Source organism: Amblyraja radiata, chromosome 10 (assembly GCF_010909765.2).
Source record: "Amblyraja radiata isolate CabotCenter1 chromosome 10, sAmbRad1.1.pri, whole genome shotgun sequence".
NCBI classification, from domain to species: Eukaryota; Metazoa; Chordata; class Chondrichthyes; order Rajiformes; family Rajidae; genus Amblyraja; species Amblyraja radiata.
This window is the reverse complement of record NC_045965.1, coordinates 31,597,396-31,624,153: the sequence shown is the minus strand read 5'-3', so window position 1 is coordinate 31,624,153 and position 26,758 is coordinate 31,597,396. Positions and strand designations below refer to the sequence as shown.

Genomic DNA, 26,758 nt, shown 5'->3' with positions numbered 1-26,758 from the left:
TCAGGTAGGTTAAGACGGACTGAGTGGAGATGTTCAGCGAAACAATCGCCGAGCCTGCGCTTGGTCTACAGTAGATAAGGTTGGAGGAGGTGCAAGTGGACCTCTGTCTCACCTGGAAAGATTGTTTAGGTCCTTGGATGGAGTCGAGAGGGGAGGTAAAGGGACAGGTGTTGCATCTCCTGCAGTTACAGGGGAAGGTACCTAGGGAGGAGGTGGTTTGGGTGGGAAGGGACGAGTTGACCAGGGAGATTCTGAGGGAATGGTCTCTGTGGAAAGCAAAAAGGGTTGGAGGTGGGAAGGTGTGGCCAGTAGTGTGATCCCGTTGGAGGTGGCAAAAATGTTGGAGGATTATATGCTATATGCGACGGTTGATGGGGTGGAAGGTGAGGACAAGGGGGACTCTGTCCTTGTTATCAAATGGGGGGAGGGGGAACAAGAGCGGAGCTGTGGGATATCGAGGAGACCCTAGTGAGAGCCTCATCTATAATGGAAGAGAGGAACCCCCGTTTCCTAAAGAATGAGGACATCTCCGATGCCCTGGTATGGAACACCTTATCCTGGGCGCAGATGCAGCGAAGACGGAGGAATCGGGAGTAGAGGATAGAGTCTTTACAGGAAGCACGGTGGGAAGAGGTGTAGTCAAGATAGCTGTGGGAGTCAGTAGGTTTGTAGTAGATGTCAGTCAATAGTCTGTTTTCTGTGATGAAGACCTAGAATCTGTGATGTGAGATCTAGAAATGGTAGGAAGATGTCAGAGATGGTCCAAGTGAATTTGAGTGCAGGATCAAAATTAGTGGTGAAGTTGATGAAGTCAGTGAGTTTTGCATGGGTACAGGAGGGTGCTACTTCTCCATTAATTTCCATCCTGCACTCAAATTCACTTGGATTATCTCCGACATCTCCCAAGCATTTCTAAATCTCACCGTCTCCATCACAGGAAACAGACTATTGACCGACATCTAAAGGAATCACGGGATATGGGGAAAAAGCAGGAACGGGATACTGATTTTTAGATGATCAGCCATGATCATATTGAATGGCGGTGCTGGCTCGATGGGCTGAATGACCTACTCCTGCACCTATTATTCTAGGTTTCTATGTTTCAGTTTCTAAACGGCCCTTGAATAAAGTCTGAAAAGATATTCAGAAATTCCCCATGGCAAGAGAGTTGGTAATTAGAGGAGACATATTAGAGTTGATTAGCAAGAAAGAAAATGATTTTCTACATTTTCCAAAACCTGAAAAGGTAGTGAAAGCAGAATTAATAGTATTTTTGTACGAGATTTGGTTCAATATTTAAGGGAAAACAATTAAGGAGCTGTGTGAAAAATATAGTAATACCAGAAAAATACTGAAATACCAGAGATGGCACAGGTGACCTTATCAGTAAATACAAGATTCTAGAAGACATTGATAGAATCAATGCTCAAAGGCTGCATATTTATAGTGGAGATCCATAAAAATTGGAAGCAATATCTCAAAAAAGAGGTTGCCTATTCAAGACCAAGATATGGTTAAAGTCCTTTATTCAGATAGTTTGAAATCATTTAAATTCTCTAAACCACGAGTAAGTGAATGCTCAATCATTGTTACAACACGGATAAGATTGAAAGATTTTTGGGGAATCAATGGATATGAGAATTCCATGTCATAATTGTATTGAATAACAGAGTAGGCTTGATGGGCCTTTGTCAACTGCTCCCTTTGTGTCTCATGTTTTATTAAAGCAATCACTATCGGTCTGAAAGTGAGGAAGTATAATAACAAGCTTAGTTTAGTTTAGAGATACAGAGTGGAAACAGGCTTTTCGGCCCACCAAGTCAGCGGCAACCAGCGATCCCCATATACTAACGCTATCCTACATAATAGGGACAATTTTTACTAAAGCCAATTAAACTACAAACCTGTGCGGCTGTGGAGAGTGGGAGGAAACCGGAGCACCCGGGGAAAGCCCATGTGGTCATGGGAAGAACGTACAATCTCCGTACAAACAGCACCCGTAGTCAGGTTCAAGTCTGGGTCTGGCGCTGTAAGGCAGCAACTCTACTGCTGCGCCACCATGCCACCCCTAAGTGATGGCAGAGGATCACTTTAAACATACAAGATCACTTCATTGATAAGTTGATCACTTCATTAATAAGTTGATTTCTGTTACCCCTTTGCATCTGTTACTGAGGAATCTTCTGTGCAACTAGGCCCCATGATGATTTACTTATCCTCTAGCATATAATTCTCCAACATTTTCGGCACCTCCGACGTGATCCCACTACTGGCCACATCTTCCCATCTCCACCCCTTTCTGCTTTCCACAGAGACCATTCCCTCCGAAACTCCCTGGTCAACTCATCCCTTCCCACCAAAACCATCCCCTCCCCAGGTACCTTCCCCTGCTACCGCAGGAGATGCCACACCTGTCTCTTTACATCCCCCCTCGACTCCATCCAAGGACCTAAACAGTCTTTCCAGGATGAGACAGAAGTTCATTTGCACCTCCTCCAACCTCATCTACTGTATCCGCTGTTCCAGGTGTCTACATCTCTACAACTTCTCTACATCGGCAAGACCAAGCACAGGCTCGGCGATTGTTTCGCTAAACACCTCCGCTCAGTCTGTCTTAACCTACCTGATTTCCTGGTGGCTCAGCACTTCAACTCCCCTTTCTATTCCCAATCTGAGTTTTCTGTCTTGGGCCTCCTCCATTGTCAGAGTGAGGCCTAGCACAAATTGAATGAACAGCACCTCATATTTCGCTTGGGTAGTTTATATCCCAGCGGTATGACCATTGACTTCTCTAACTTCAGAAAGGCCTTACTTTCTCTCTCCCTCCCCTCCTCCTTCCCAGTTCTCCCACTAGTCTTACTGTCTCCAACTACATTCTATCTTTGTCCTGCCCCTCTCCTGACATCAGTCTGAAGAAGGGTCTCGCCCCGAAATGTCACCCATTCCTTCTCTCCAGAGATGCTGCCTGACCCGCTGAGTTACTCCAGCATTTTGTGTCTACCAGATAATTATGTACCTGTACAACGAGATCTCTCTGCTCTCCAACACTCAACATACACTTACCATTCACTGTGAAGGTCGTGCCCTGGTTGCACTTCCCAAAATGCAACACCTTGCAATTATCTGCATTTAATTTCACTAGCCATTCCCCAGCCCACTTGCTCTGCTGATCAAGATCCTGCTGTGATTTTTGATAAGCATCTTCACTGTCGACGAAACCACCTACTTTAGTGGCATCTGCAAACTTACTGATTATGCCTTGTACTTTCTCATCCAAATCATTGGTATAAACCACAAACAGCAGACCATTGCCGATCACTGAGTCTGAAAAACAACCTATTATCATCACCATTTGCTTCCATTCATGAAGCGAATTCTGTTTCTAGTTAGCTAATCTCCTTGGACCCCATGCGATCTAACCTTCCAGCACTGCCTACCAGGTAGTACCTTATGAAATGTATCAGTACTATATTAGCATTTAACAGATATTTGGACAGATACATGGATAGGAACCATTTCGAGGTATATGGGCCCAACGTGGGCAGGTGGCACTAATGTAGATGGGGCATCTTGGTCAGCATGGATGGTTGGGTGCACCCTCATCAACCTTCCTGGTTACTTCTTCAAAAATTCTTCAAATTTGTAAGAAATAATCGCCAATTCCAAAACCATGCTGACGACCGCTAATCAGCCCCTGTCCATCCAAATGCATCTATATCTTATCCCTCAGAATCCTCTCCAGTAATTTGCCTACCACAGATGTTTGGCTCACTGATCTATAGTTGATTATTTCTTCCTATCACAAACAGTAAATATGGTTTAAATTAATATAGTGGGAAAACTAGCCATTACTCTAAATGGAAGAACTGTATGAAAAATGGCCCACAGCTTTGGTTACACCATCTTATGAGGGAAGATAAATTATATTATCATCCATGAAAGGCCCATATTTTACAAAGCAATAACATTGTAGAACATAGAAATATAGAAAAATAGGTGCAGGAGTAGGCCATTTGATCCTTCGAGCTAACACCGCCATTCAACATGATCATGCCTGATCATCTAAAATCAGCTTTTCCCTATATCCCCTGATTCCTTTAGCCCTTAGAGCTAAATCTTACGCTCTTTTTAAAACATCCAGAGAATTGGCCTCCACTGCCTTCTGTGGCAGATAATTCCACAGATTCACAACTCTCTGGGTGAAAAAGTTTTTCCTTATCTCAGTCCTAAATGGCCTACCTCTTATTCTTAAACTGTGGCCCTTGGTTCTGGACTCCCCCAACATCAGACCATTTTCCCTGCATCGAGACTGTCCAATTCTTCAAGAATTTTATGTTTCTATAAGATACCCTCTCACCCTAAATTCCAGTGAATACAAGCCCAGTCGACCCATTCTTTCATCATACGTCAGTCCCGACATCCCGGGAATTAACCTGGTGAACCTACGCTGCACTTCCTCAATAGCAATAATGTCCTTCCTCAAATTAGGAGATCAAAATTGCACACAATACTCCAGTCTCACCAGAGCCCTGTACAACAACAGTAGGACTTACATCTAAATCCTCTCGCATTGAAGGCCAACATGCCATTCGTTATACCTGCATGCTTCCTTTCAGTGACTGATGTACAAGCACACCCAGGTCTCGTTGCACCTCCCTTTTTCATAATCTGACACCATTCAGGTAATAATCTGCCTTCCTGTTCTTGCCACCAAAGTGGATAACCTCACATTTATCCACATTATACTGCATCTGCCATGCATCTGTCCACTCACCCAACCTATCCATGTCAACCTGCAGCCTCATGGCATCCTCCTCGCAGCCCACATTGTCACCTAGCTTTGTGTCATCCGCAAACTTGGAGATGTCACATTTAAATCCCTCGTCTAAATCATTAATATGTATATTGTAAATAACAGGGGTCCCAGCACCGAGCCTTGCGGCACCCCACTAGTCACAGACTAACATTCTGAAAAGGACCCGTTAATTCCTACTCTTTTCTTTCTGTCTGCCAACCAGTTCTCTATCCATGTCAATACCCTACCGCCAATACCATGTGCTCTAATTTTGCACACTAATCTCTTGTGTGGGACCTTGTCAAAGACTTTTTGAAAGTCCAGATACACCACATCCACTGGCTCTCCCTTATCCATTCTACTTGGTACATCCTCAAAAAATGCCAGAAGATTAGTCAAGCATGATTTTCCCTTCATAACTCTGTGCTGACTTTGTCCGATCCTGTCACTGCTTTCCAAATGCGCTGATATAACATCTTTAACAATCAACACAAAATCGTCCCCACTACCGATTAGGCTAACTAGTCTATAATTCACTGTTTTCTCTCTCCCTCTTTTCTTCAAAGGTTGGGTTGCATTGGCTGCCCCCCAGTCCAGAATCGAGAGAAAATTGGAAAATAATTACCAATGCATCCATGATTTCTAGGGCCACCTCCTTGAGTACTCTGGGATGCAAACCATCAGGCCCTGGGGATTTAACCGCCTTCAGTCCCAACAGTTTACCTAACACCATTTCCTGACTAATGTGAATTCCCTTCAGTTCCTCCCTCCCACTAGATGCTCGTCCCCTAGTATTTCTAGGAGATTGTTTATGTCATTAAAGATAGAAGGCCAAGTATGTAAATAGCTCGTTCTAAGCTTCCCCCAGTCTAGTTTCAGTCAATAAAATACTGAGTCAAGCACTTGCGCATCTAAACTTAATTTTGGAAAAACACAATAACAGTTCCCCACTACTATACCTAACCGCCGCGGGTTCTATCCTTGTATCTGCTTGTCCAAGTCCTCCTTGCCTCGTGCAAGCAGAGACACTCCAAAAGGTCACGCAGTCCCAACCATTCTGCCAGTAGATCGTCACAGGACCTTGTGGGAGCTACCTTTTACAGGCCCCCGAACCTTGAGGGTCCAAACCATATGGGGGTGGTCTCTTTTCAATCCAATAACAGATATTGATTAACACAGTATATGATAGACATTTCCCTAACCCAATAATACAGTGATTAATACAATGCATTTGAAAGAAAGTTCTAGAAGGAAGCAAACATTGAAATATGTGCCCTGAGATTCAAACAGTTTCTCAAAGGCTCAACAGTTTGACCAATCATCAATTAACAGGATGACCATCTCGCAACATTATTTGTACTATTTACAATTCCCCTGCAGCGATCCAATCGAAATGATGCATTTAGTGTTTATTTGCAAAATTGGTATACATTTTATCAATTTAGGAGAAACAAGACGAACACCTGGGCTGCTCACCATCCTGTATACCAGTCTGAGCCTAGACTGGCTGGCGCCATCCAAAGCCTGTAAATTTCAGCTGACAAGGGTTAAGCAATTCTGACAAGTGCAGGGATCCTCCATTTTATGGTGTCTTTAATTTGGACAGAATTAACATGTACAAAGGAAATATAGAAGAGAAACTCAACATAATTCATTAGGTATCAGTGGATTAGACCAACTGTACACATGTGAATGAATGAATGAATCTCTTTATTGTCATTGTACATGGTACAACGAAATTTAAAAGTCAATCCCACGGTGCGATTCACCAAGAGCAATTTTAAATATATAAGAAAAGAAAGGTAAAAATATATACATATTAAAAAAAATTATAGATAAATAACAATAGCAGCTGAGGTAGAACCATTCAGTTGAATGTGAGTGTTATTTCTTATTTTGCATTGTTAAGTTCATGTATGGCTATGGGGTAGAAGCTGTCTCTGAGTCTGTTTGTGCGAGTTTTGAAAGACCTGTACCGTCTGCCAGAGGGCAGCAGGTGGAACAGGTTGTGTCCAGGGTGGGAAGGGTCCTTCAGGATGTTGGCTGCCCTGCCAAGGCAGCGAGAGCTGAAGATGTCCTTCAGGGAAGGCAGTGGGCAGCCAGTGATTTTTTGTGCGGTGTTGATGACCCTTTGAAGGGCTCTCCTGTCCACTGCAGAGCAGCTGGCATACCATGTGGTTATACAGTACGCCAGCACACTCTCGATGGAGCAGCGGTAGAAGGACACCAGCAGCTTCTCCTCCAGGTTGTTTTTCCTGAGGATCCTCAGAAAGTAGAGTCGCTGCTGGGCCTTCTTGACTGCTGTGGTGGTGTTTGTAGTCCAGGAGAGATCCTCCGTAATTTGTGTGCCCAGGAATCTGAAGTCTGAGACCCTTTCCACACAGTCCTCATTGATGAATAGGGGTTTGGGGGCTGCAGTGTTCTTACGGAAGTCTATGATAATTTCCTTTGTTTTTGTGGTGCTTAGGATGAGGTTGTTGTCTGAACACCACGCTGCCAGTCTTTGGACTTCCTCCCTGTAGGCTGTCTCATCTCCTCCTGAGATACGTCCAACCACAGTCGTGTCGTCCGCAAATTTGACGATGGTGTTGGTGGAGTGGGCGGGGGCACAATCGTGGGTGTAGAGGGCGTAGAGGAGGGGGCTCAACACACAGCCCTGTGGGGAGCCGGTGCTGAGTATGATGGGGGTGGAGAGGTGATGGCCCAGTCTGACGGTCTGGGGGCGGTTAGACAGAAAGTCCTTGATCCAGAGGCAGATGGGTTGGGAGAGTCCTAAATCCATGAGTTTGGTGACCAGTCTGCTGGGGATGATGGTATTGAAGGCGGAGCTAAAGTCAATGAAAAACATCCTCACATAGCTCCCCTGATGTTCGAGGTGGGTCAGTGCAGTGTGAAGAGCAGTGGCGATGGCATCCTCAGTGGACCTATTTGCTCTGTAGGCAAACTGGTGTGGATCGAAGGTGGGCGGGAGGCTGGCTTTGATGTTCTGTTGGACCAGCCTCTCGAAACACTTCATGATGACTGGTGTGAGAGCGACCGGTCGGTAGTCGTTAAGGCCGCTGATAACAGGCTTTTCTGGTAGTGGGATGATTGTGGCAGACTTCAGGCACGGTGGGATGATGGATTTGGACAGGGACAGGTTGAAGATTTTCGTGAAGACCTCGGAGAGCTGGTCTGCACATTCCTTCAGAACCCTTCCTGTCACGCCATCCGGGCCGGCAGCCTTCCTCGGGTTCACCGCCCTGAGCACCCGCCTCACTTCATGCTCCTGCACAGTGAGGGTGTAGTTGTTGTTGTTAGGGGCTGGTGGGAGAATGGTGACGAACTCTTCTGGTTCTGCCTCGAAGCGAGCAAAGAAGCAGTTCAGCTCCTCTGCCAGTGAGGCGTCGCCGTCGGTCGTCGTGCTGTTGCTGGGCTTGTAGTTGGTGATGTGCTGGATGCCCTGCCACACCCGCTGTGGATCGTTGTTGTTAAAGTGGTCCTCTATCTTCCTCTTGTGGGCCGCTTTGGCATCCCTGATGCCTTTCTTCAGGTTGGCTCTAGCAGCGCTGTACAGGGCTCTGTCGCCAGACCTGAAGGCGGTGTTGCGGTCCTTGAGGAGAGTTTGGACCTCTTTTGTCATCCACGGCTTCTGGTTGGGGTACACCCGGATGAGTTTGTCGACGGTGACGTTGTCAACACAGTTCTGGATGTAAAAGAGTACCGTGGATGTGTACTCCTCCAAGTCCTGATTTCCAAAAATGTCCCAGTTTGTCCTTTCAAAGCAGTCCTGTAGCTGTGAGGAAGCTCCTTCAGGCCAAGTTTTAACAGTCCTGGTGTTGGGTTGAGCTTTTCACCTGAGGGGGGTGTATGCTGGTGCTAAGTGAATGGATAGGTGTTATATCATATGCTTTTGTTTCATTGAACATTTACAGAATATTGCAGGGAATTTGTTCAATATTTTTAGTTTGAGTTTTTCCTGTGTATTTGCTTCTCCCATGATACATTATAGGAAACATTCATATCAAGTTAGGATTTGGTTACCAATTTGATCGGTGATTGTTGTCCCACATCTGTAATACCAGCTTGGTGTGTGTGGAAATAATTCATAATATATCCCAGCAATGACTGATTTTCCAAGGCAGGTATCATTGAAATATAAATTGGATGATCAGTAGCTGTAAGTGGATCTGCTGCACAAAGCTGCATACTCCGGTTTCTGAGGGATTTAATTTTTTTGCTATTCTAACGTTCACAATTTTTTCTCATCTTTAGAAAATCTCACCACTGCATTGTGTTGTTTATTTGTCTCTTGTATGTTACTACAATGATATTTTCTCCTTCTTCGTATATTCTTATATATTCTTTAATCATGGCTAATTTGGGGCACCCATCTCTTCTGTCAAGCATCTTCTCACTTCACTCTCCAAATATGCTTTGGCATAGGCAGTTCTCTGGCCCTTCTCCCATACACACCATCCTACTCCTCCAACTACATCACTTCACCCACCAGTACTTATAAGTGAGTTTAGTCAATGAATGGTGACTTTAATAATATTCTTCATTAATATTCACGTTACTTAATTTGTGGCTCATTTTGAAGTAAATGTGTCGCTGGTACATTTAAAAAATAAAGTGCAGTCATCCTTCGGTGGAGGTAGCAAACTACAAAAAAAGTTCAAAGTGTACAGTTGTCCATGGCAATTGTGTAGCAAAATGTCTTGTCCCTGTGATGCACATTAAATTCAGACTTCAAACAACATTCTTTGTCTTAACAAAATGAGAACCAATGAATTCAACAAATCATTTCTTGCCAATATATATTCACTATCAACACCACAAAATTAGTTTCTTCAGGACAGATTTCCTCATTTTTAAACCTAAGTTCTACTGAAAGCTTAAATCCCTGCTATCTTTTATCAAGGCTGAGTAAGATTGTGCTTTTATTTTAAATTTTCAGATGAAGAGCCCGTTTCAAAGGTTTTCTTCTGTTTCATCGTCATTTTAATACACTTAAAAGGTTTGGATTCAGCTTCACAAAATCCTGTGATATTTGAACGAACATCTATATGCAAAGATTAATTCGGATTTGACATCTAACACGAGTGTCATTGTTGCTGTCCCACATCTGTAACACTAAATTGATGTGTGGAAATAACCACTTAAAAGATCCCAGCAATAAGACTGAATTTGTTGAAGTGCAATGCACTAGCTGAGTGCTACACCAGAGAACCAGAACGATGCATGATTTGTCTATACTTCATCATTATCATCAACAAATATTGGAAATGGTGTATTAAGCTTAGAGAAAAGTAAGAACAGGCCCACTACTTAAGCCTAATGGCACGTGATATTAATGGGGAAAGTTAACAACAGACATAGAAAATATATTCTGCTGAAAGACCACATAAATAGATTAGGCTCTACTGAAAGTGAAACACCCTGTGGGAGGAATTGTTCCCGGTTGATTATTTCTAATGTTGGACAACTCAATACCATCTGATATGGTACAATCTGGCTGTGTAAATTGTAGAACTTTTTTATCCTGGATGTGATACTATAACTTCATCACGTATATTGTTTTCTAAAGACCTCTATGTTATCCAACAATTACGTGGTAAGAAATATATTACTTGTTCTCAGAATCTCAGTTTCAGCAACCAGCAGAGATCACAAAGTCACATTATTGTTGTCCTTAGAAAATATGAAATGTGATTATCATATACATCCAAAGCTAAGCTGGCTTTCAAGTTTAATGATAAGTTGAAGAATTAGGTTGAAGTTTATGTGGTTGAAGGCGAGGGGGAAAGGATTTAATAAGAACCTGAGGGGAAACGTTTTCACACAAGGGGTGGTAGGTGTATGAGACAAACAGCCAGAAGTGATAGTTGAGGCAGGTACTATCACAATTTTGAAGAAATATTTAGACAGGTACATGGATAGGACAGGTTCAGAGGGATATGGGCCAAATGCAGGCAGATGTGAAGCTTGTGTGGACCTGAGATCCTGAGAGCGATGCCGTCTGGAGCTATGCCCCTGGTAGGGCTACCCATGGCTACCCATGGCGGTAAGGTCAAGGGGGAGGTCTCTGACAAAGCGCAATCCAACCAAGATCTCAACGATGGAACAATGGAGGGCAATGGCTGACCTTAGTGGAGAGTCACAACGGAAGGGAAGGCTAATGATGGCTGCAGTAGAAAAGGGTCTCCAGTCGTCTTGGACTCTATGCCACTGGATCCTGACCCAGATCTGTTAAGGACCGTGGGGTGGTTGTCTGTGCACCAGTCTCCTCACGTTAAACAAAGTCACGCACAGGCACCCTGGAGACACCCATGGTCAGCCATGACCGAAGGGGGACTAAGAGGGACTAGTGGAGATGGGACGTTGATAGTTGTGAGCAAGTTGGGCTGAGGGACCTGTTTCACACAGTAAAGGGCCTGTCCCACTTATGCGATTTATTCAGTCGCTACATGGTCGCGGGGTGATGCCTGTATTGTCATCAGTTATCTCCTCAAGTGCTCATAACTTTTTACTTGTCGCCGCTGATTTTGAAATGTTCAAAACCCTTCGGCGACAGTGGGCCTGATGTTGCCTGCCTTCTCCTGTCGGAGGTGCTGTCGTAGGTTGTCACCAGGTTGACGCCAGGTGACGTTGGTTGTCGCCGGGTGCTGACTTCGGTGAATTCCATTGTTGACTACCTACGTCATCCTACGTCAACCATCAACAGGTACCGGCGACTGAATTGTCTTCAGTTGTCGACGACAGGGTCGTAGCTTGTCATATCTTGCCGCGGGTGGACATAAGTTGACTTCGGTTGTCGTAGGGTGTCGCCTGTGTGGTCGAAGGTTGTCGTAGGTTGTCGTAGGTGTGGTCGTTGGTGGACGTTCCAAGTCGCGAGGAATTGTGTCGCCGGTTGACGTAGCTTGTCGTAGCTTGACTTCGACTAGGTGGTAGCTTGTCGTAGACATTGTCGTAGGGCGGGTCCAGAGAACCCTGTTTTTCGGCATCCCGCTACGACTGTGACTGTTGCCAGCAGTCGCCTAAAAATCACCAAAGTGGGACAGGCCCTTAAGACTATATGACTATGATGGTCGACTTCACGATTTCGAAAAGGTTTTGGATATGTTTACGGGGTGAAGAATTTGCTTAGATGACTATTGTGACAGCACCATGTGCAAATGATGATACAGCATACCATAAAGCAGTTGCATAACCGGAATGAAATTTTTCCGAAATATGTTTTTTCATATTAAACATATTCCCCCTTACATTTATACACATTTATACAGATTTTCATACAGTTCAAAGGGCACTTATTCAAGCTATCTAAACACGCAGGTTTTGCAGGCAGTTTATTTCATGTTTGTATCCCTTTTAAGGACCCTACTTCTTTTAAAATGCCACCTAAAACTGGTGTGTGTGTGTGTGTGTGTTATCATCTGTCTGTCAGTAACTGTTTGCTGCATTATCTTTCCTGAAACTGAAGAAAGATATGTCATTTCTGTTTTTCTTCCTCTCCCCTTTTTGTAGAACTAATTGAACCTACTAGTTTTACTAGTCATCCTATTCCTCCCTTAACCACAGGTCAGTATGCCCGCATGCATTTAGTCAGATACTTTTGATACTTTTTATTCTATAAACTGAGAAAGAAAATGAGAAATTTATATTTGAGTTTTGTCCTTTTACTGTTTTTGGTTTGATATTCCTCATTTAAATTTTTGAAGTGATATTTATTTTTAGGGTTCAATTAGCCACTGCATTTAAAAACGAATAAGAATGACATTTTCATACTCAACAGGTCAATGAAATTCTGAAGCTTGGTTACAATGTGTTTCTTTTTCTAATTATCCTCTTTGTCGCCTAATTAATTCTCACTATTATCTGCAAATTATGCGCCTGCTTGCCACTGTGCCTACTTCATGATCACTTCATTTGAACACCCACATTCACATTGCATCTTGCTAGTAAATTAGTCCAGAGTACTGACCTGCACACCCAACTAAAAAGCTCAATTTATCCAAAAACTCCAAGTACTTACGTAAGTAGCATTTATGCACGTAGCAATTGTTAAATGAACACGCAATTATTGTATTTCAATTAAATACTAAGACAAATATTCAGAGATGTAAGTTTTATGCCTGTTTAATATAGCTCCTCGGATATCTCTCCTATTGAAGTATTGGTATGTTGCACAATAACATTTTTTTTAATGTAAAAGTTCTTGAAACCAAGACAGACTGAAGCTCTAAGGTAGACAAAAATGCTGGAGAAACAGCGGGTGAGGCAGCATCTATGGAGCGAAGGAAATAGGCAATGTTTCGGTTCAAAACCCTTCTTCAGACTGATGTGAGGGTGGGGGAGGGGGCGGGAAGAAGAAAGGAAGACGTGGAGCCAGTGGGCTGAGGGAGAGCTGAGAAGGGGAGGAAAAAGTAGGGACATCTGAAATTAGAGAAGTCAATGTTCATACCGCTGGGGTGCAAAATGCCCAAGCGAAATATGAGGTGCTGCTCCTCCAATTTACAGTGGTCCTCACTCGGGCCATCGAGGAGGCCCAGGACAGAAAGGTCGGATTCGGAATGGGAGGGGGAGTTGAAGTGCTGAGCCACCGGGAGATCAGGTTGGTTATTGCGAACCGAGCGGAGGTGATTGGCGAAGCGATCGCCAAGCCTATGCTTGATCTCACTGATGTAGAGCAGCTGACATCTAGAGCAGCGGATGCAATAGATGAGGTTGGAGGAGGTGCAGGTGAACCTCTGCCGCACCTGGAACAACTGCTTGGGTCCTTGAATGGAGTCAAGGGGGCAGGTGAACTGACATGTGTAGCATTTCCTGCGGTTGCAAGGGAATGTGCCCGGAGTGTGGGTGGTACGGGTGAGAAGGGACGAATTGACCAGGGAGTTACGGGGGGAGCGAGACTGAAGCTCTATATTTGCTGGCTCAAAAACTAAATAGATCGTCAGGTGCAGTTTCAAGAAACACACCCCAGAAATATCCCTTGTTTGATCCATATTCCAAAGCCCAATTAGCAGATGTAGCTGATGTAGAATTTAAAGCACAATTGGCCTCTATGGTTTATTTTCCCACACCTCTTCTTGGAAGTGCTTGGATTGTTTTTGCTTTATTTCAACAGTAACATCTTGACTGAGATGCAATCCATGTCTCAAATTGTTAAAGAACAGATTTTAATCCATTATCAGGAAACAAACAGCAAAAAACTATTTGAGTGTTTAAGGTCACCGTGCTCCATTGGTGAAACTGTAATTGTACTTAAGCCATCATCTTTGAAGGGAACAGAACACAGTGGGGTGAATGTTATTTCCTTGTTCCGTACATTGTCTGAGAAACGCATCTGCAACTGCACAGGCAGGTCAATCCATGGCTACCTGTGGCACCAATAACTGTTTTGGTTGTGGGCTTTCCACTGAAAATTCAGCTGCACAATTTAAAAAATGGGATTAGTGTAAATGGGTGATTGATGGTTGGCACAGTTTTGGTGGGCCGTGGGGTCTGTTTCCAGCACGTATCTCTCAATGACTCTATGACTCCAAGCAATCTAACATTACTCAAAGGCCCTAAAACAGTCCAGATACTGCATGGAGCATGCAAAATACCAGTTGAGTGATCATTGGGACTGTTTTCTGGGATGATGATGGTCAGGGGGGGGAGGTGACCAGAGGTTGAGACTCAACTAGTGATTGGATCAGAGCCGGGAGGAATTAAAAGCAGTTGGTTATCAGGACCTGGAGTAATTGAGCTATCCACAGTCGGTGATGGGGTTGTTCAGGAGGTTAGTGAAGGGTTGCGCAGGGTGTGGTTATGAAAATGTTGGGTGGGGAGGTGGGCTGGGGATTATGAGTGTGATTTGTTGGTATGATGGTCTGAAAATGGGTTAAGAGCTCAACAGAGGGTGCATAAATACTTCAATTAAAAGAACATAATCTATAGATCCCTGGCACCAGCCTGGGAATTTTTGAGGAGGTGCATTTTAATTTGTGCTGTTGCTGAGACAGCAGCATACTTAAAAGCTGTTTCTTCTGAGAGTGACCTATGACTGGCCAATCATCTGAAATCAGTTCCCCAATAATATGTGTGGAAAGAAGTCATTAGGTATGCATGTGATGTAGAAATGTGTAACTTTTGAATGAGTAATTCACAACCTAGAAGTGCCTGCTTGAATTTCCTAAGTGTAGCAATTCGACCTAAAATTTATTGTATTCGCATTTCACTTCAAGACAAATCTACCACGCATCTGAATTTCAAGGCCTTTTTGTCCTTGAGCATCACATTGCACAGCAGATACATGTACTTCACTTTACAAGTACTCACTGCTTTAGCAAACAAGGTTCTGGAAAGTTAATAGCTTCTTCAAAAGAATAAATTAAGAACGTAATACTTACCAGCAGTTCAAGATGTTGATGTCAGCCTACCTTAAGTGGTTTAGGGATAGCCATCAGGTCTTAGCATTGGTGCAATTCTAATGGCACAATGGGCTAAGTGTTCGGCTGGCAACCTGCAGGTGGCCGGTTCGAATCCCGCTTGGAGTGCATACTGTCGTTGTGTCCTTGGGCAAGACACTTCACCCACCTTTGCCTGTGTGTGAATGTGTGTGAGTGATTGGTGGTGGTCGGTAGGCGCAGAATGGCAGCCACGCTTCCGTCAGTCTACCCCAGGGCAGCTGTGGCTACAGAAGTAGCTTACCACCACCGAGTGTGACTGAGGAGTGAATTAATAATGCGATGTAAAGCACCTTGAGTATTAGAAAGGCGCTATATAAATCCCATCCATTATTATTATTATATACATTGGTTCTGTATAGAGTTTGTGGGTTTTCCTGTGACTGAGTGGTGTGTATACTTTAAAACTTTAAAAAATGAACAACAATTAATGTTATTATACCTTCCATTAACATTCAGATGGTTTAAACTAAACTGTTGCAAATCACTTCTTATATGAATAGTTATAATGTTTGGTCTGCTACTTCGAATTACCCTGATAAGTAATGTGAGCTCAATCTATTCTGGGTTACTTTTGGCAAGTGGGATGTTAGCAACACATCAGTATTTAACAGTTAGTGATGAATGGCTTTCTATCATCCAAGAAATATAATTGGATTCAAATGATTCTCTCCTTTCAACCTTTATTCCTTTCCCCACATACATCAAGGAAGTGGCGGCGCTGTTAACAGTTGTGGCTCGCCTGCAGTCCGTCTGTCTTTACTTTTTTCTGTTGTTTTTTTTGTCTTGTTTTGGTTAAGTTTTAGTTTGTTGGGTTGTGTTAGAGGGGGTGAAACATGTTCTCTGTCTCTTCCTTCAGGGGAATGCGACTTTTTCGTGTCGTATTCCCCTTCTCTGCCTCCGTCTGCGCTGAGGCCTAATGGCGGAGCTGGCGGCCTCCAACCTGCGACCGACCCTGAGGCTCCCGAGGCAGAGCCAGCCAGGACTCACCAACGAAAGGCTGGCCGTCTTTGGGGCTAAGGCAGCGGTGGCCCGACTTGCTGGTGCGGCGTTCTGGCTTTCGGCGGCGGCCTGGAGCTGATGCTGCGGGGCTCGGAGCTGAGACTGCGGGACCCGGAGCTGAGACTGCGGGACCCGGAGCTGGGGCAGCTGCCCGGAGCTGGGGCGGTGGCCCGGAGCGGAGACTGCGGGACCTGGAACGGCGACTGCGGGACCCGGAGCTGGGGCGGCGGCCCGGAGCTGGGGCAGCGGCCCGGTGCTGGGGCGGCGGCCTGAAGCGGAGACTGCGGGACCCGGAGCTGGGGCGGCGGCCCGGAGCTGGGGCAGCGGCCCGGAGCTGGGGCAGCGGCCCGGAGCGGAGACTGCGGGACCTGGAGCTGGGGCGGCGGCCCGGAGCTGAGGCAGCAGCCCGGAGCGGAGACTGCGGGACCTGGAGCTGGGGCAGCGGTGCGGAGCGGAGACTGCGGGACCCGGAGCTGGGGCGGCAGCCCGGAGCGGAGACTGCAGGACCTAGAGCTGGGGCGGCGGCCCGGAGCGGAGACTGCGGGGCCTGGAGCTGGGGCGGCTGCCCGGAGCTGATGCTGTGGCAGGCCGTCTCGGAGCGCAGACGGCGTTACGGCTTTCGGCGGCGGCGACATCACCACGGAGGTCCGCTGGACTGGAGGGCGGCATCTTCGGCCTGGATCGATCGCCTCAGCGCAGAGGGAGAACAAGGAGGGAAGAGACGGAGACTAAGACTTTGCCTCCATCACAGTGAGGAGGTGCTTGGTGAACTCACTGTGGTGGATGTTTAATTTGTGTTTATTGTATGTTTTGTTATGATTGATTCTGTGTATGACTGCAGGCAACATAATTTCGTTCAGACCGAAAGGTCTGAATGACAATAAAGGATCTATCTATCTATCTATCTATCTATCTATCTATCTATCTATCTATCTATCTATCAACACGTCTGTGAGATCCATTTAACCATATAATATAACCATATAATAATTACAGCACGGAAACAGGCCATCTCGACCCTTCTAGTCCGTGCCGAACACATAATCTCCCCTATTCCCATATACCTGCGCTCAGACCATAACCCTCCATTCCTTTCCCATCCATATAACTATCCAATTTATTTTTAAATGATAAAAACGAACCTGCCTCCACTTCCTTCACTGGAAGCTCATTCCACACAGCTACCACTCTCTGAGTAAAGAAGTTCCCCCTCATGTTACCCCTAAACTTCAGTCCCTTAATTCTCAAGTCATGTCCCCTTGTTTGAATCTTCCCTACTCTCAGTGGGAAAAGCTTTTCCACGTCAACTCTGTCTATCCCTCTCATCATTTTAAAAACCTCTATCAAGTCCCCCTTTAACCTTCTGCGCTCCAAAGAATAAAGCCCTAACTTGTTCAACCTTTCTCTGTAACTTAGTTGCTGAAACCCAGGCAACATTCTAGTAAATCTCCTCTGTACTCTCTCTATTTTGTTGACATCCTTCCTATAATTAGGCGACCAAAATTGTACACCATACTCCAGAATTGGCCTCACCAATGCCTTGTACAATTTTAACATTACATCCCAACTTCTATACTCAATGCTCTGATTTATAAAGGCCAGCACACCAAAAGCTTTCTTTACCACCCTATCTACATGAGATTCCACTTTCAGGGAACTGTGCACAGTTATTCCCAGATCCCTCTGTTCACCTACATTCTTCAATTCCCTACCATTTACCATGTACGTCCTATTTTGATTTGTCCTGCCAAGATGTAGCACCTCACACTTATCAGCATTAAACTCCATCTGCCATCTTTCAGCCCACTCTTCCAACTGGCATAAATCTCTCTGTAGACTTTGAAACTCTACTTCATTACCCGCAACCCCACCTATCTTAGTATCATCTGCATACTTACTAATCCAATTTACCACACCATCATCCAGATCATTGATGTACATGACAAACAACAGTGGACCCAACACAGATCCCTGTGGCACCCCACTCGTCACTGGCCTCCAACCTGACAAACAACCATCCACCATTACTCTCTGGCATCTCCCATTCAGCCACTGTTGAATCCATCTTGCTACTCCACCATTAATACCCAACCATTGAACCTTCTTAACCAACCTTCCATGAGGAACCTTGTCAAAGGCCGTACTGAAGTCCATATACACAACATCCACTGCTTTACCCTCATCAATTTCCCGAGTAACATCTTCAAAAAATTCAAGAAGATTAGTTAAACATGACCTTCCAGGCACAAATCCATGTTGACTGTTCCTAATCAGAACCTGTTTATCCAGATGCTTATATATATTATCTCTAAGTATTCTTTCCATTAATTTGCCCACCACTGACGTCAAACTAACAGGTCTATATTTGCTAGGTTTACTCTTAGACCCCTTTTTAAACAATGGAACAACATGCGCAGTACGTCAATCCTCCGGCACTATTCCCGTTTCTAATGACATTTGAAATATTTCTGCCATAGCCCCTGCTATTTCTACACTAACTTCCCTCAATGTCCTAGGGAATATCCTGTCCGGACCTGGAGACTTATCCACTTTTATATTTCTCAAAAGTGTCAGTACTTCCTCTTCTTTGATCCTCATAGTTTCCATAGCTACTCTACTTGTTTCCCTTACCTCACATAATTCAATATCCTTCTCCTTGGTGAATACCGAAGAAAAGAAACTGTTCAATATCTCCCCCATCTCTTTTGGCTCTGCAGATAATTGGCCACTCTGACTCTCTAATGGACCAATTTTATCCCTCGTTATCCTTTTGCTATTAATATAGCGGTAGAAACCCTTCGGATTTACTTTTACCTTACTTGCCAAAGCAAGTTATTCATATTGTCCACATCAGAGCTGCCCTTTTGATTTGTTCCACAAGCTTTTTAGTCTTTGAGTGAACATCTTTTTCCTGACTTTTTTCTGCATCCCTTCGAATATTAAATTGCATTTTCCTTGTCCCAAACCATTATCAATTGGAGCAAACGTTGTGTATCAGCTTTGTTAAATATCTCAAATAACAACCTCAGAAAACTCTTATTGAAGAGTTATTATTCAATTATTTAGACGTTCATATGTTCCATTTAATAATGAGTTTATATTGCGCAATCTTAAAAATATATATTTTACGTAATTTTAAAATTAACCATTCAGTCTGACGCGTAAGTGAGGTTGTTGCAACTTTATGTAAAGTAAAATAAGTTAAATTGAATAATTTAATTAACTATTGGCTGAGTGAATAACTATTGAATCTGTTAAAGTGTGCTGTAGTTTGATCACTGATTTATTCTGTTTCATGTCTGTTCGTTCAAGATGCTAGTGAATATATTACATTTGATGTGGTCAAATATTCTGGGTCAAAGACAGATCAAAGGTACATTCTCCATGTCAGGAGATAGATTTGCCACTGCCGTCTTTATAAACCCACCAATTCCCACAGCTGCCTGGCCTTGCCTCCTCCCACCCTGCCTCCATAAAGTTTCAATTGCACTACACTGCATCTGCTCTCAAGATGAGCATATTTGGCTGTGTAGGACATAACTGCAGATGCTGCTTTCTACTGAAGATAGACACAAAATGCTGCGGTAACTCAGTGGGTCAGGAAGCATCACTGGAGAAAAGGAATAGGTGATGTTTTGTGTCCGATCCATTGTTCAGATCAAAGAATATCTCTTCTTCCAGAAGCATGGGCTTCCCTTCAGCCATATTTGATGGAGCCATTGCACACATTTCCTCCATTTCCCACACGTTTGCCCTGATCCCACCCTTCCCTGGCAGATGTTAAATATAATTAACTTGGCCCTCACCTTTCATCCTACAGACTCTACAGCCAACATATTATCCTTCACCATTTCTGCCATCTCCAGCACAATCCCACCATGTCACATCTTCCTCCTCCTCCCTTTCTGCTTTCCACAGGAACAGCTCCCTTTATGGTTCTGTGGTTTCCCAATCCCTCATCACCCACCCATTTAGTTAACACCCCTATGTGGCAACCATTTTGCAGAACATTTGGGCTCCATCTGCAACATCCATCTTGAGCTTCTGTCACTTTAACTCTCGTGTCACTTTAACTCTCATTTTCACTGCTATGCCAATCTACCTGTCCTCTGCCTTTTGCATTACTTCGGAGAGGCCAAAATTAATTGGAAAAACAACATCTCATATTCTGCTTGAGTATCATAAAGGTTAAGACATAGCTATGTATTTTCATTATAAAGCATTTAATAACATTTATGATCTAATTGGAATAAAATAATCTTGCCTTGGTATCGGCAGTTCTCTGGAGTTTCTCTCAAACACACCACCCTACCCCTCCAAATACCCCACTTCACCCACCTGTACTTATAATCAAGCCTAGTCAGGCTTTATAAGTTACTAGACTAAGTTGGACCCGTTAGCTCCCAGCATCGCACGGGAGGGCTCGTCACCCAACACAATATTCCACCTCTCCACCAATTCCAATATTGCTGGCCAGTGGGGGGGGGGGGGGAGGGGGGGGGGGGGGGGATTTCTGCAGCGCTAGTTCGTACTATTTGTTATTTGTTGATCACACACACCCTCCACCTCACACAGACTCATTCACACACACACACACACACACAGACTCATTCACACACACACGCAGACTCATTCACACACACACACATGCACACGCACACACACACATTCACTCACACACACACACACACACACACAGACTCATTCACTCACACACACTCACCCAATACTAAAATGCCAAGTAACTTCAGAACGTGTTGAATGTACCGTGTGTAAAATGAATGTTTAAAGCCTCCTGTAGAGGCTGCTGGTGCTGAAGCAAAAACGTGCTTTAAATAACATCCAACAAACACACTCACCATAGACAGAGCAGTCAACTCTCTTGAATTATTCACCAGCGCCTGCACTCAGCGGCATCTTGATGTCACCCTCTCACTTCTTGCCACAAACCGGAAATTACGCACTCAGTGCCAGCATGCCGCTAATCGGAAATGACGTAATCGGCGCCATCTTGCAACTAAGCGAAAATCACAGAATGAGCGCCAATTTTGAAATTAAAGTCCTGATCTAATAAAATGTTTATTCACGCTTTATCCATCCGAAAACTGTTGCAAGCAAGCCCTTTAAAAGCCAAGCCAATTGGACAAAAACACTTTGCAAGCCAACAAAACACATTTACTGTAAGCCCTTTAAAAAGCCAACCCAATTGGGCAAACTACATCCCGGGATCTCACCGTGGAGTAGATGTGCGCTCAGTGTTATTCGCTGCTCAGAGAGCTGTGACTCTCTCGATTCCTCCGTCAGGCAAAGACTGAGTGAGCCACGACACTTCCGGGTTTTATAGTCCCTCCTCCCTGCCGCCAGCGGGGGCAGCAGAGAGAATGGCGAAATGTTTTAATACATTAATATCTCTCTGATTTTTCATCGATGGGAAAAATCCTCTGGTCCAGTCCGACGGAGAGGGGCTCTGAGCGAGGTGGCCAAAAATGATGGCCGTAAGTGGCGGCGTTCTCTCAGAAATCACATTGCAGTGAGTCAAAAGTGGTCAAGATCTTACTTTTAGTAATATAGATTCAGATTCAGTAACCATGGTCAAATCTAGGTGTGACATTCATACATTTAGAAGATTTAAGATATGTAGAGAAGAATTCATACCAAAATTATCGTGAGTGGGAACTTTGCAGAAACAGAATGCTGGGCAACATAACAGGTCAGCAGTATTTGTTGAGCAAAAGATCCATGTATCACGACCGAGGGAGAAGAAAAAGATTGAGATTGAGTAGGAAAAAACCGGCAGATGCTGGTTTAAATCAAAGGTAGACGCAAAATGCTGGAGTAACTCAGCAGGTCAGGCAGCATCTCTGGAGATTGAGATACTTTTAATGTCATATGTGACAAGTCACAGAGACGCTTTGTTTTGCATACCTAGGCACAAAGAGTCACAACGTTGCCAGTGTATAGCAGTCCAGATGGGTAGGGTGAGAGAATAAGAATGATGAGTGATGTACAAAGTACTGCTGATACAATAAAATACGGTTTGATCTACAGGTGATATATAGGCAATATCAACATTGAATTTTCCAATTTCAAGTAATCGTACCCTGTGTACTACACACACACACACACACACACACACACACACACACACACACACACACACACACACACATCCACCTAGATTTCTTCTCCATTTTTTTGCCTCTCCAATACCCCTCCATCTGCCCATCAGTTCCTCTCCATCTAGTTCTACATATCACCTACCAGCCTTGAGCATTATTTTGGAATGATTGATTCTCTAAATGACAAATCTTCTAAATGTATAAATGTAATTACTGAATCGGAAAAAACAGTCAGCATTCACTGGATGTGGCTCATATCTAAGTGCAGGTGGGTGAAGTGAGGTGGTTGCAGGGGCAGGGTGGAGTGCTTTGGGGGAATCTCCACAGAACTGCCTTTATCAAAGTAAGATTCATTTATTCCCAGTTGGTATATTTATCATAAAAGTCACTACATGTTTTGCAATGAAAAGCTGTAGCTGATTCATGATCTGTATTCCCGTGATAATGGAGCACAATTTGATTACATCTTTAGTCTCATTCATTGAGCTTGACATGACTGGCAGTCTAATATCTGCTGTGAAGAAGCAGTACCTTTTAACCAATTTACTTCATTAGATTGTTTTTGATAAGAAAATGTGGATTAAAGGATGATTTATCTTATTTTTCACAGTGCCATCCAAAGAACAATATGGAATCACTGGTGGTGCTGAAGTTATTTTATCCTGGTGGTACCTCGTGATGGCACTATCCTGCCTGGTCAGCAGCACATACTAGCAGAGGGGAAATTTACCGGCCACAATGAACGTGAGTGAGAAAGCATGAAGATGTTCAAGAGTCGCTTCCAAGTGCTGAGAACTGGAATCAATCTGGTACAGTTCACTCACGGAAAAGTGTGAGAATCAATCAGCAGTGCAAACACAGGGATGTGAAACTTTCCTACAATTACTGATCATGTAAATGTCTAAATTATATTCTTTTCAGGTTGTCATCAAGTTCTGACATTGAACTCATTGTCCTCGATCAAGCTTTGTAGGCTGTGAAGTTACTTTTTGAGAACATATGTTGTATTATTTTACATATAAGCTGTAATGCTTCACAATTTTTATTAGCCCCCGCCCCCTCCTCTTCAAGGTGCTGGTTACATGCAAGAAATATATGGCACGCATGAGATATTATAGCCTCTAATATGATTTAGTATTCATAATAATATCATAACACAAATGGGCATTCAATGAAAACTGGCCTTGTGTATGTATAGTTCCAAGATTTTAATGGGCCTGTCCAAACATATAAATTAGGAAAATCCATTTTTACACCAGAATTTACTGGCAAAAAGATAGGCATCCATTTCAATTAATCAATGGGCATTTTTTAGAAATTATATGAAATTCCCTTTAACAAATTCCATATTCCTTCTAAAATGTTATACAGTCAAAAATACTTTAATTGAAAAAATGAGAAAAAAATGAGGATGGTTTATTAGTGCACCAGTAGCATCCTGCCTCTGTGATCTGGGTTCAATCCCGACCTTCGGTACTGTTTGTGTGCACATTCTCCTTAGGACTAAATGGGTTTCCCTTGGATGCTCCGGTTTCCTCTCACATCACAGACATGCAGGTGGATTAACTGAGTACTATAAATCTCTTGAAGTTGGCCAGGGGGACTGTTGGGTATAAAAGAGAGAAGAGATTACAGAAAAAGTATGTGGGTGAATAGGGCTGATTGAAATGGCTGGAGAGCTAACATAAGAGTTGATGGGCTGAATGATACTTTACATTGTAAGGAATGTGTAGTAAATATGGGGATAGGTCAGTCATCTTTCATGACTTCACCCTCAAATGTTTCCCTTTATGTTGAAGTTGTTCGAAGAATTTTTGTTCTATCTAGTCCCATTGTGATTTTAGAATATTTTATATTTCCTCACTCAACAAAAGTAAGCCATTTGGCCCATCTACGCTGCATGTTAGAACCATCCCATTCCCCTACTTGCTTCTCTGTAACATATTTTCTTTCATGCACCCATTAAATGCCATCTGATTCTCTTACCAACTGAGGACAGTTGGCATAATTTACAGTGGCCAATTAACTACCAGTTAGCATGTCTTTGGGATGTGGGGTAGCATAAAAACTTGAAAAAGTTATAAATATGAAATTATAACACATTGTTTTGGAAATAAGTAGCAATTGAAAGGGAGGATTAACATTTCTGGTGAAACCTCCATCAGAACTAATTCCTATCAGATGGAAAATCCCAACCAAATCATCAATCTCCATTTACTGTTTTTTATCTCACTGTAGAATAAATGGCATAAAACTTAATAATTTTGCAGTCTTGCTTTGCATTTGAGACTTATCTCTGTATAATCCCAGTTTAGAATGCAATTAATTCATCCTGGCCGACTGAATTTGTGGCTTCAATACCAATCATGTCTTTGCAACTTACATCTATAGGTGGTGTATGAAATTGCAGCACATAAAATCTGCATGCATTCATATATGAAAGTTAACAAATATTACTGCCATTTTATAAATCTAGCTCATTCTGGTGCTCAAAACCATAAAAATCAAAGTTTGTCATTATATGTTAAGAAGCATTCTGCCATTCGATTATTTGACCAGGTATTATACATCTTGTTGGAACAAATCAAAGCTATTAATCCAGGTTTCAGGGCTTCAAAGAAAATAATCTGTGCCAAATCTTATATGACATACATGACATAACCTAAACATTAATGGTGCCCTTGGAAGGATCTGTTTTCCAATTATGTTTTCTGCACTGAAATAGACAACATTTTAATCAACTATTAATTGATTCCAAAAAGCATTAAACAGTTAATATCAAATGATTCCTTTATTGAAGAACAAAAACTACTTGTAATTCCAAAATTTTATGATGAATGCAAATTAAAAAGGCAATGCTCAATGAGGGAACCATTATAAATATTTTCCCATTATTATTTTAATGTATTAATGTGGAACTGTCTTCGTTCAAATACTTAAAGTGTGTTTAAATTGGCTCCCTTGGCATTTGTTGTGATACAGTGACCCCCAGTTCACCAGACAGTATCATTTGATGCAAGAGACACCATGAAAAATATGTTCTCCATTGCCCAAACTAAATCTTCACTTCATGATCAGAACTTTTAAATGAACATTTGGAAAAACTTCATTACAAAACTTGTGGTGGAGGAATTAAAGCCAAATAACTGTAAAACATTTACAATCATGGTGACCTCAGGTGCAAAAGGAGTGATAACATTGAGTCATATGTTTAGTAATTTTATCTTTAGTGACAGACATTTTTCAAGAAGATTATGTTCACTTATTTTATTGAATAACTGAAATGATGCAAATGATAAAAGTATTTATAATTGCTCTATGATAAAGTTGTATAGTTATCAAATACATTTATTGTTTGGAGAAACAAACCTTCAATTATTCCATACATGGCAACTATTAAAAACTCTAAACATATGTTCAGTATTGTCACAAGGATTTGAAATGTTGAATCCATGCAGTATTAATACAGGGCTCATGTAAGCTATGACAGGGAAATATAAAACAAAACTGTTGTCAATTATTGGGATGTATGTAACATTTGGCAAGGCGATGAATTACTGACTGTCCCTCGTTCACCTTGAGAAGATGATGGGCGATCCAGCTTTGCAAGTGGCACAGTCCTGATGCAGGTCCTTCCACAATATGCTTGTGTTATATTATCCAAGTTTTAGACCTGGGACCAAGAATGAACAGTGCTATGTTTTAAACACAGCATTGTGTATGACCTAGAGGGTAACTGCTGGTGGTGGTGTTGCTTGAGTGTTATTGGAGTTGCACTTATTCAAAAGAGTGGAAAATCATCTATGACATGCCTGCCATGTGCCTTGAAGATGTTGAAACCTTTGAGGTATCAGTAGAAGCACTCAATAAATGCTTCTGAAACTAATTGAAGCATGGTTTAGAATTTAACAGAAATAGACTAGAGACCAATTAAGTTTTACCACTATTGTTTAGCTACTAAAAAAGTTACTTCTGTCAATAAATTATACTGTTGAATCAATTGCAACAAGAGACTAATATCTCAAATTGCTTCCACCAAGTTACACACATTTGTAACCTTTAATACTACATCTTGATATCAAATGACTTGATTACATAAACATCCACCACAGTGACTCTTCCACATTCCTCACTGTGATGGAAAGTGAAAATAAAGCTCAATCTCTTCCCTTCTTTGTCCTCCCGCGGTCGGGAGCCTTGAGCCTTCCATTGACGGGACAATCTTGGCTCCCATAGCCGGCGGTTGGATCCTCCGCATCAGGGCTATCAAGCTCCCGCATCAAACTCTGCAACATTATTTACAAGTATTTACAGGGTGTATGTCTGGTTTGCAGCCATCCAATCCATTCTATGTATTTTGCACCAAATTGACAGGGTTTGCAGATCTTCCCATTCTTTGCTTTCAAATT

General features: G+C 43.0%; 1 protein-coding gene across 1 annotated transcript in view; it reads left to right on the top strand.

Moving 5' to 3' along the window:
* The window catches only part of negr1 (neuronal growth regulator 1), a 390,630-nt gene extending 364,867 nt beyond the window's left edge, over positions 1-25,763 (top strand). The window contains exon 7 of the mRNA XM_033028493.1: positions 22,960-25,763. Within this exon, the coding sequence (XP_032884384.1) occupies positions 22,960-23,063 (104 nt within the window). The 3' untranslated portion in view covers positions 23,064-25,763. The remainder of the gene's footprint in view (positions 1-22,959) is intronic.
* Positions 25,764-26,758: the final 995 nt, after the last annotated feature.